General features: G+C 40.3%; 1 protein-coding gene across 3 annotated transcripts in view; it reads left to right on the forward strand.

Annotated features, from left to right (window-relative positions):
- The window catches only part of SHROOM3 (shroom family member 3), a 566,845-nt gene that overhangs the window by 485,052 nt on the left and 69,775 nt on the right, over positions 1-12,018 (forward strand). For all 3 annotated transcript variants that reach the window (XM_075352056.1, XM_075352061.1, XM_075352076.1), the window contains 2 exons: positions 3,836-3,955; positions 8,881-9,012. In XM_075352056.1, the coding sequence (XP_075208171.1) occupies positions 3,836-3,955; positions 8,881-9,012 (252 nt within the window). The remainder of the gene's footprint in view (positions 1-3,835; positions 3,956-8,880; positions 9,013-12,018) is intronic.

Consider the following 12,018-nt stretch of genomic DNA (forward strand, 5'->3'; position numbering starts at 1 on the left):
ACAGTTTGGAGTAGGACAACATGTATAAAAATTATCATGTGATCAAAATACACATTTGCCTAATAATTCTGCACACAGTGTATTATTGAAACTTGTGCATTATCTATTTGAATGGATATTTCTGTAACCTAGCTTTGTTATTAACTTAGGTGTTACTATATTAATATTCTGGTGGTCCATACGTGTTTTTTAAATGTTTTTAATTGTATGTGTTCACTGTGTAAGGTTTTTTATATTCACATTTTCATGTCTGATTTGTGTTTTGTGCAACACCAATAAAAATTGCTTGATATATTTTTTTCATATTGTGCCTGGTTGATCCCTCTTCCTTGTTTTTGACATGTAATGTTTTAGTGCCAGGTGTGATCCCAGAGGTTAGCGGTTCCCTCCCTTTGCTTCTCTTACGCACAAACAGTTTTGGCTTGGACCGTGAGCAAGGCAGTTTACACCGTCGAAACGCGTTGTCCCTGGTTGCGTGCATCCTGCATATATTGTTTTTTTCAATAAATTTGCAAAACATTTTTACTGCCATCTGGACTCCCTGAGTCTTTGATGGATCCATTCCTATTTTCCTCATTTTATATATATATATATATATATATATATATATATATATATATATATATATACATATACATACTATTTGGTGCTGTATGCCAGTGTCTGGGCAGTGAATGGCTCTCTCTGGGTCATGTATGCACAATTTTGCAGGCTGCTGTTCAGCACTATTTCAGGATTTTCATGTAATGAAATGCAATATATGTGTGTATATATATATATATATATATACAGTTAGGTCCAGAAATATTTGGACAGTGACACAATTTTCGCGAGTTGGGCTCTGCATGCCACCACATTGGATTTGAAATGAAACCTCTACAACAGAATTCAAGTGCAGATTGTAACGTTTAATTTGAAGGTTTGAACAAAAATATCTGATAGAAATTGTAGGAATTGTACACATTTCTTTACAAACACTCCACATTTTAGGAGGTCAAAAGTAATTGGACAAATAAACCAAACCCAAACAAAATATTTTTATTTTCAATATTTTGTTGCGAATCCTTTGGAGGCAATCACTGCCTTAAGTCTGGAACCCATGGACATCACCAAACGCTGGCTTTCCTCCTTCTTAATGCTTTGCCAGGCCTTTACAGCCGCAGCCTTCAGGTCTTGCTTGTTTGTGGGTCTTTGCGTCTTAAGTCTGGATTTGAGCAAGTGAAATGCATGCTCAATTGGGTTAAGATCTGGTGATTGACTTGGCCATTGCAGAATGTTCCACTTTTTTGCACTCATGAACTCCTGGATAGCTTTGGCTGTATGCTTGGGGTCATTGTCCATCTGTACTATGAAGCGCCGTCCGATCAACTTTGCGGCATTTGGCTGAATCTGGGCTGAAAGTATATCCCGGTACACTTCAGAATTCATCCGGCTACTCTTGTCTGCTGTTATGTCATCAATAAACACAAGTGACCCAGTGCCATTGAAAGCCATGCATGCCCATGCCATCACGTTGCCTCCACCATGTTTTACAGAGGATGTGGTGTGCCTTGGATCATGTGCCGTTCCCTTTCTTCTCCAAACTTTTTTCTTCCCATCATTCTGGTACAGGTTGATCTTTGTCTCATCTGTCCATAGAATACTTTTCCAGAACTGAGCTGGCTTCATGAGGTGTTTTTCAGCAAATTTAACTCTGGCCTGTCTATTTTTGGAATTGATGAATGGTTTGCATCTAGATGTGAACCCTTTGTATTTACTTTCATGGAGTCTTCTCTTTACTGTTGACTTAGAGACAGATACACCTACTTCACTGAGAGCGTTCTGGACTTCAGTTGATGTTGTGAACGGGTTCTTCTTCACCAAAGAAAGTATGCAGCGATCATCCACCACTGTTGTCATCCGTGGACGCCCAGGCCTTTTTGAGTTCCCAAGCTCACCAGTCAATTCCTTTTTTCTCAGAATGTACCCGACTGTTGATTTTGCTACTGCAAGCATGTCTGCTATCTTTTTGATGGATTTTTTCTTTTTTTTCAGCCTCAGGATGTTCTGCTTCACCTCAATTGAGAGTTCCTTAGACTGCATGTTGTCTGGTCACAGCAACAGCTTCCAAATGCAAAACCACACACCTGTAATCAACCCCAGACCTTTTAACTACTTCATTGATTACAAGTTAACGAGAGAGACGCCTTCAGAGTTAATTGCAGCCCTTAGAGTCCCTTGTCCAATTACTTTTGGTCCCTTTAAAAAGAGGAGGCTATGCATTACAGAGCTATGATTCCTAAACCCTTTCTCCGATTTGGATGTGAAAACTCTCATATTGCAGCTGGGAGTGTGCACTTTCAGCCCATATTATATATATAATTGTATTTCTGAACATGTTTTTGTAAACAGCTAAAATAACAAAACTTGTGTCACTGTCCAAATATTTCTGGACCTAACTGTATATATATATATATATATATATATGCATCACTTGGATATCAATATATATAGTAAATCTTACATTCAATAAAAAATTACTTGATGACAGCAATAAGATAATTAGTGATGGTTTTATTGCTCAAACATTGTATACTCTAACCTGGATAGTTTGTACTAAGAGGCTTCATGCCTTAGATGACCCTGGGTTTGTTCTTTAGTTCTTTAAGTTCATTATATTTTGGTTGTATTAATTCACATATTTCTGTGGACAGATTTTTGCTTCCTTATCTAATGTAGCAGAAATCGTGAATCCAGTGATGACTTACTAGGCTGCTCGCTGTAGTTTTGATAAAATTACAGTTTTGCTGCAATTCTACCAGTTTTCTGAATGAGGAGCTTTGTATAACCCCGCCCACACCACTGATTGGCAGCATTCTGCATAAACTTTGCATTGTCAGAAAGCTGCCAATCAGTGGTGGTGATGGGGGTAATACAGAGCTCATGAATATGGAGGACTACATAGCAGCAGGTTTATAAGCCCTTTAGTGATGATCTCCTGCTGAGAAAACTGTGATTTTATAAAAACTACAGCAAGCAGCCCAGTAAGTGACATATTGCTGGAATCAGGGTCTCTATCCCTATGTTATGCTGCTCTCAGATTCGGTGACAAAAACCTGGTGATAGATTTCTAACAGTAAAATATTCCATAATGAAGTAAAAATAATAGAGAATTGTGTCTGTGCCTATGCCTTTCAGCTCCTTCTTTCAACCTTAAAGGGGTTGTCTCACAATTATCACGTATCATGTGAATCATGTTTATAGGGGTACTATAACCCTCTTAAAATACAGCATATACAGTACATATATGCCATACATGACATATAACACATATAAACTGCGCATGCACCACAAGTGTCATGTGAACAAAGCCTTACTTTTTGGTTGTATAATAGACTAAAAAAACAATCTGTGATGAGATCAGGTCCATGCTAAATTAAGGTGAAAAATGTTGTTCTTCAACAAATTTAATGTGAATTTGCCTGTCGGACACCTGCATGAGATTTAAATGACTTTTCTAAACACGTGCGGAATGCAGATTATCTCAGATATGCAGGCTTAACTCCTAGCGTGCTGTTTATTATACTCCTAGGTTTAGCCGGCTAGGCTGGGCTTTACTGTGACTACTGTACTCCGCATTGGGAAACCTGTGTGAATTCAATAAGGAAGATATTGTAGTAATATCCCACGGATTCCCGCCATCTTCCACAATAAAGGATACTTGTGTCTATGTGTTTGATGAAAATAGAATTCAGTTAATTCGGATGAAATATATATCTAGTTTACCTTGTCATAATCTTAATAATTAGCCTTTGTCCACTTTTAACTAATATATTGATATTTCCTTCATCTTCAGAGCTTTATTCATTGAAAAGACGGAATGTTCTGACAGTTGCTTGGAAAGCAAAAAAGACAAACCATCCATCAGCTTTGGAGTATGCCCTGGGGAAGGGCTTAAACTGAGGCTCCGAAACAGGTGAGGGGTCACTCATCGGTAGAGCGTAATCATTTAGCCACATAGGAAACTTGGCATTTCAATCCATTATGTTTTTTCTGTACTGTTAAATATGACAGATATATACAGTATATATCATGTACCAGTCTCTAGATGAGTTTGAGTATAGAACCAGTACCGTATGTAGCAGAGTTAGGACTGCCTATCATAATAACAATGGCTGCCACTAGCGGGTGAGTTAAGATGGCTATGAGCCAGCTAGGGTGGATATTAAGATATGATAGGGATAAGGTAGTGGAAGGGAGGAGTAACAGATGACGAGAGAAGGGTGACAGAAAAGAAGGCTCAAGGGTAGTTAGTTGTTAATTGGATTCAAATGTGAGAAGACATGGCCTCAATGCTACGGCCAGTTAAGGAACCCTGAGATAACCTCAATAGGTCCGGAGCATACTGCTCACCCCGGCGTGCTTATAGAGTTGTCCAGCTAGAGAGGTGTCGGGGCTCAGAAGCGGACAAAGATAGCAAGGGACAGCACAAAGGGCAGTAGCCCTCAGGGAGTAGAAGATAGGCCATGTCTGTCATGACGGTGTGAGGAATAAAAGTAAACAAATTCTGGTTGATTAAGTGAACTATGGTGTGGCATGTATTACTCCACATCGACGACTGACAGCAGAAGTGATAGACACAGTCCCGAACCAGCAAGTAAGTGTCATGCACCACGCCCAAAGTCAACTCCGCACTCAGAGTCTCCTTGGCGAAGGAGAGTGGCACCAATGAGGCCTGGGACCGGCACCCTCCTTCGCCAGGCTACAGGTCGCAGGACTCTAAATAGGCTCATCCATAATTAAAAAAAAAAATTGAATCCAAACAGGAACCTAGTGGCCTAAGCAATCCTGTGCCATATATACAGGCATCACTTATAAGAACAGTGATTGACTAGAGTGGTGAAATGCATGTCATCACTGCAAAACAATTAGCAAAGACTGGCCAGAATATCGAAGCAGTGGTGCTGAAGTGGTGAGGGATTTACCATGTGAATGTAGGTTTTATTGTTAATTTATCACATTCCATGCTTTAAAGGGAAACGTGACAGCTGATACATACTGTCCGATGTACGGGCAGTCCAACTAGTCTCCCATATGGCTTGGGCCTTGGCTTCTTTTAAAGTACAATATGTTTTTATCTGAAATGTCACAGCTTTTCAGAATCAAACATACCTGGCTGATTTCATGCAGGTAGATCAGGTAGCATGTATCAGCTGTCAGCTTCATTTTAAGTATCTCTATAAAAACCTTGAAACCTCTTTAAGGCTACCTTCTACTTAGACTGGGATAGCCCTGTTTCAGAAAATCCCGATCCTCTGGCATAGTTTGTTATAAAAAAACATACAAACCACACTTTACTCAACAACCCTGGGGTCCAGCACTGAGTTTCTGCCATTGCTTCTTATGTTTAATGTTGATTGCAGCCCTGACTTTGACAGAGTATTAGCTAATCACTAAGCTCATCAGCTCTGAGTGGGGTGTTCTGTCTACACTACAGAGCTACTGAGTGAGGTTATTGGTTATTGACTGCAGTGATGTAGATGTGACATCAAAGCTGCAGCCAACATTAGATACCTGGAGCAGGGTAAAGGCTCATTGGTGGATCGTGGGGGGGGGGGAAGGTGAGTAAAGAACTGTTTATTTTTTTACAACAAACTAAACTTGGGGGCTTAGAGACAACCCCTTTAAAGAGTGGTATGATATTAGAAAACAAGGCTGCTTTCTTCAAGATAGGCATATACAATAATTGCTAAAAGTGTTGCTACCCTTGATATTGTTCCAGAAAATTAAGTATTTCTTCCAGAAAATTATTGCAATTGCACATATTTTCTCACTATATTGGACAAATCACACAAAATCACAAAAATGGGCTGGACAAAATTGTTGGCGCGTTTGAAAACTTGTGGGTAAACAACTTAGTTTCAAGCATGTGATCCTCATTGAAACTCACCTGTGGCAGGTAACAAGTATGGGCAATATGAAAATCACACCTGAAACCAGTTAAAGTGGGAGAAGTTGACTCAATGTTTGTATTGTGTGTCTATATGTGCTACACTAAGCATGGAAAACAGAAAGGAGAAAAGAGAACTGTCTGAAGACTTGAGAACCAAAATTATAGAAAAAATATCAACAATCTGCAGGTTAAAAGTTAATCTCCAGAGTTTTTCATGTTGCTTTGTTCACGGAACGAAAAATAATCAAGAAATTTACAACTGGAGATGGACAGCACAGAAAAATTGATGAAAGGTTGCAACACAATATAGTCCGGATGGTAAATAAGCAGCTTTAATCAAATTCTAGTAAATTCCGTCTGCCCTGCAGGCTCAGGGTGCATCAGTGTCAGCGTGAACTATCCATCGACATTTGAATGAAATTAAATGTTATGACAGAAGACCCAGGAAGACCCCACTGCTGATACAGAGACATAAAAAAGCTAGATTTCAGTTTGCCAAAATGTACGTGAGTAAGCCAAAATCCTTCTGAGAGTGCGTCTTGTGGACAGATGAGACCAAGATAGAGCTTGTTGCTAAAGCACATTATTGAACTGTTTACCAAAATTGGAATGAGGCCTACAAATAAAAAAACAGAGTAGCTACAGTCAAATATGGTGGAGCTTCAAAGATGTTTTGGGGTTGTATTGCTGCCTGTGCCACGGCATACCTTGACTGTGTGCAAGGTATCTTGAAACCTGAAGATTACCAAGTAATTTTTGGTCGCAATGTAGTGCCCAGTGTCAGAAAGCTGGTTTTGCCTCCTAGGTCATGACTCTTCCAGGAGGACAATGACCCCAAGCACCCAGAAATCGATAGATACAAAGTGCTGGAGAGCACTGAGTCTGGATCTAAATTCCATTGAACACCTGTGGAGAGATCTTAAAATTGCTGTTGGGAGAAGGCATCCTTCATATATGAGACCAATTCTAAAGTTAGACCTGGCTCAACTATGTAATACAAGGTGCTCGGAAAAATAGTGTCCAAATATATAGAAAATATTCCGGCACACTTAATGAAAATCCACAAAAGGAAATTGCTTTCAAAATTCTTTTATTCTTGTATTATTCTTGTGAGGGCATAAAAAACAAGATTTTCAAGTTCAACGTTACGACCACAATCTTTGGTCTTTCTCAAAGATTATTGAGTCTAGGTGGACTATAGAATTGCACAGGTCATATGCAACTGTCTGTTGTAATTGCCTAGAGATGTTATCGTCTTATAACATGCCTTTTCACCCCCGTATTAATGTTCAGGACTGAATATTTCTTTTAACCACTTTGAATATAGAATTTAATCAAAAGAGAATAAGTGTCTCCTGGGAACCAGGACCGTTAAGGAACAGGATTTAATAGAAAATTGGATGCATCACCTATGCAGACACATCTAACGGATACACCTTAGAAACCGTCACCTACCTGAACTTGATATACAAAGATTAGATCCAGAAAATAATCCGGTTCTCTTAGGTGTATCCAATTTTCTATTAAATCCTGTTCCTTAACGGAATGGCATTGCTAACCTAAAAATGTCCTCACATAGGAAGGATTTTCTTTTTGCATTCTCAATGTATACACTATTTGAGTTAGGGTATTCCTAAAACAATGCAGATTGTACTGAAAACAAGTATACACCCCGGACATCTGGGACCCTAGAAAGGAGAGATCAGCCGTAGTTTAACATTTTAACATTGAGTATCTGTTGTTAAGTCTCATGGGTTGACCATTTTATTGTGTAATTTATATAATGATATCACTAACATGGCTGCTTAAACGATGTCAACCCTGAAATTATAGATGTTGTAAATTTGGAGGTAGAATATACTGTATGTGTGTGTGTGTGTGTGTGTGTGTGTGTGTGTGTGTGTGAAAAGAGACCTTAGTGGAGTGAAATGCGTCAGTCAAGTTGACTATCTTTCATTGGATACAATAAAGATTATTTTTAGATAAACAGTACTGGCTCTTTTTGCTTTTGGAAGATTTATTTCTTGCTTTTGCAGCATGATGGGAAAGGGAGCAGTGAAGGCGTAAGTACAGATATAGTACAAGGCCAGTACCTGAGTCACAAAAGGATGGATTGTGGCCTATCAGCCTAGTCAAAGAGCTTTGAGGATAATCATGGGCATGACACACAGAGCTCCACAGGCCCCTATAACTAGCATGACTAATGAAAGCAAAATTGGTAGAGGAATTTAGATAGTGGACAATGCTTTTTTGAGAATATTTCAGTTACATTGCAAAAATCACATTATTACTTATCCACAGGATTTAGGATAGGTTGCTGATTGCTGGTTCCCACCACAGTCCCCTATTTTCAAGAAAATCTCCCATTGCATACTGACACTTAGTTCAAATCTCTGATGTTGCATAGTCTTTGATTAGGACAATAGTGCAGACATTCAAGAATATTTCCATTTAAATGGTTCTCTTCTTCATGTGATCAGTGAGGGTTAGTGATGAGCGAGCACTAAGATGCTCGAGTGCTCAGTACTCGAAATGACAGGGAAGTCCTTGGGAAACTTGAGCATTGACTCTTCCAGAAAAATGCTAAAGTTTCCCATTGACTTCCATTGTACTTGGTAATCGAGCATCCAACCTTTTCGTTTCCAGTACTGACTGAGTACTCAAGCTTCTTAGTGCTCACTCATCACTAGTGAGGATCCCTTCGATGGGACTGCTGCTGATCAACAACTTATCACCTATCCTGTGGATAGGATTTATATTGTGATTGTGGCACCACCCCTTAAAGAATGACTGCAAAATAAAAAGTAACAATGTCTGTAGAAAGTTGTCAGATTGCTGATTTTAATACTTCCATGTTGATTTTGCATTATTTTTTTTTACATAAATCTACTGACAGAAACTTGGACAGTATTTCTAATTTGCACTGTTTACTTTTAATGTCTCCATAGGCAAAGCGTGTCTATTCCTCGTCCCCATTCCTGGCACTCATCCAAGTTACTGGAGAACCAACCGAATCCCAGCATGATGCAAATATCTCAGGGGACGTTAGGATCTCCATGGCACCAGGCTTACCATTCAAGGTGAGAAAAGCGCCCAAGATCTGCTTTGTCGCCCATATTTCACTGCACAAATAATATATTGGCAACACTTTTTTCCTGATATATTGAGATATATATATATATATATATATATATAAAAAATATATACGGTAAATATATTTATATATATATACTGCTCAAAAAAAAATAAAGGGAACACTTAAACAACAGAATAGTATTTGTATATATAAAGCTGAATGTGTGTATGTATGTGTGTATGTCCGGGATTGGCATCTGCACCGTCACAGCTACAGCCACAAAATTTTGTACACTCACACGTCTGGACCCCAAGAGCGTCATAGGCTATGTTGTGAGGTGAAATGTTAACCCCGCGCATTCCAATTTACAAATCAATTTTGCCCCTATCTACATAATGGGGAAAAGGTGAAACAAAAAGTGTATCCGCACCGTCGCATTTACAATCACGAAATTTTGCACAGACCCCTCATGTGACCCAGGGAACGTCGTAGACTATGTTTTGAAAGGAAAATTTAACCCCGCGTTTTACAGTTACGCTCCAAAAAACATGCCTCCATTAAAGTAAATGGAGTCTGGAACTACAGGTTATTAGTAGGAGCTGTGATTGGTTGCTATAGGAACAAAAGACATTCATAGTATAAGAAGCTTATATGTGAGGTAATAAGATGTCGGTGGGGAGACGGATAGAGGGAGACAGACAGAGACAGAGAGAGACAGACAGGAAAGAGACAGACAGAGACAAATGGTGAAAGAGACAGACAGAGACAAAAGGTGAAAGAGACAGAGAGACAGATGGGGAAAGAGACAGACAGAGACAGACCTGGAAAGAGACAGACCTGGAAAGAGACAGACCTGGAAAGAGACAGACCTGGAAAGAGACAGATGGGGAAAGAGACAGACAGACATGCAGACAGGGACAGACACAGGCAGACAGGGAAGAAAGAGACAGCCAGAGAGACAGACAAAGATAGATGGGGAAAGACACAGACCTTGATAGAGAAAGACGGGGAAAGAGACAGAGAAATAGAGACAGACAAGGAAAGAGACAGAGACAGGCAGACAGGGAAAGAGACAGACAGGAAAAGACACAGACAAAGAGACGGGGAGACAGACGAGGAAAGAGACAAACCTGGACAGAGACAGATGGGGAAAGAAACAGAGAGATAAAGACAGACAAAGTAAGAGACAGACAGAGACAGGCAGACGGGGAAAGAGACAGACTGGGAAAGAGACAGACGGGGAAAGAGACAGATGGGGAAAGAGACAGACGGGGAAAGAGACAGGCTGGGAAAGAGACAGGCTGGGAAAGAGACAGGCGGGGAAAGAGACAGGCGGGGAAAGAGACAGGCGGGGAAAGAGACAGGCGGGGAAAGAGACAGGCGGGGAAAGAGACAGACGGGGAAAGAGACAGACGGGGAAAGAGACAGACGGGGAAAGAGACAGACGGGGAAAGAGACAGACAAGGAAAGACGCAGACCTGGAAAGAGTCAGACCTGGAAAGAGACACCTGAAAATAGACAGACAGGGAAAGAGATAGAGACAGACGGGGAAAGAGACAGATGGGGAAAGAGACAGACCTGGAAAGAGACAGACCTAGAAAGAGACAGACCTAGAAAGAGACAGACGGAGATCATTACTTGGCCAATTTATTTAAATCTGCGTGGAATATCTGGGGTGTTGAAATATATGTTGTGAAATGCTTCTATTAGCTTAGTTTTTGCCTTTTAATAATTACATTTCTATTTTTTTTGTGGTTTTTGTGTGCAGAATAAATTTTTGTCAATATATTCTATTTTGTTAACAGCAGTTATTAACCCGGGCGAAGCCGGGCAGTACAACTAGTATATATATATATATATATATATATATATATATATATATATATATATATATATATATATATATATATATATATATATATATATACAGTGCCTACAAGTAGTATTCAACCCCCTGCAGATTTAGCAGGTTTACACATTCGGAATTAACTTGGCATTGTGACATTTGGACTGTAGATCAGCCTGGAAGTGTGAAATGCACTGCAGCAGAAAAGAATGTTATTTCTTTTTTTTTTTTTTTTTTTTTTAAATTGTGAAAAGTTTATTCAGAGTGTCATTTATTATTCAACCCCTCAATCCACCAGAATTCTGTTTGGTTCCCCTAAAGTATTAAGAAGTATTTCAGGCACAAAGAACAATGAGCTTCACATGTTTGGATTAATTATCTCTTTTTCCAGCCTTTTCTGACTAATTAAGACCCTCCCCAAACTTGTGAACAGCACTCATACTTGGTCAACATGGGAAAGACAAAGGAGCATTCCAAGGCCATCAGAGACAAGATTGTGGAGGGTCACAAGGCTGGCAAGGGGTACAAAACCCTTTCCAAGGAGTTGGGCCTACCTGTCTCCACTGTTGGGAGCATCATCCGGAAGTGGAAGGCTTATGGAACTACTGTTAGCCTTCCACGGCCTGGACAGCCTTTGAAAGTTTCCACCCGTGCCGAGGCCAGGCTTGTCCGAAGAGTCAAGGCTAACCCAAGGACAACAAGGAAGGAGCTCCGGGAAGATCTCATGGCAGTGGGGACATTAGTTTCAGTCAATACCATAAGTAACGTACTCCACCGCAATGGTCTCCGTTCCAGACGAGCCCGTAAGGTACCTTTACTTTCAAAGCGTCATGTCAAGGCTCGTCTACAATTTGCTCATGATCACTTGGAGGACTCTGAGACAGACTGGTTCAAGGTTCTCTGGTCTGATGAGACCAAGATCGAGATCTTTGGTGCCAACCACACACGTGACGTTTGGAGACTGGATTGCACTGCATACGACCCCAAGAATACCATCCCTACAGTCAAGCATGGTGGTGGCAGCATCATGCTGTGGGGCTGTTTCTCAGCCAAGGGGCCTGGCCATCTGGTCCGCATCCATGGGAAGATGGATAGCACGGCCTACCTGGAGATTTTGGCCAAGAACCTCCGCTCCTCCATCAAGGATCTTAAGATGGGTCGTCA

The sequence above is a fragment of the Anomaloglossus baeobatrachus genome, chromosome 1 (genome assembly GCF_048569485.1).
Source record: "Anomaloglossus baeobatrachus isolate aAnoBae1 chromosome 1, aAnoBae1.hap1, whole genome shotgun sequence".
Taxonomy (NCBI): Eukaryota; Metazoa; Chordata; class Amphibia; order Anura; family Aromobatidae; genus Anomaloglossus; species Anomaloglossus baeobatrachus.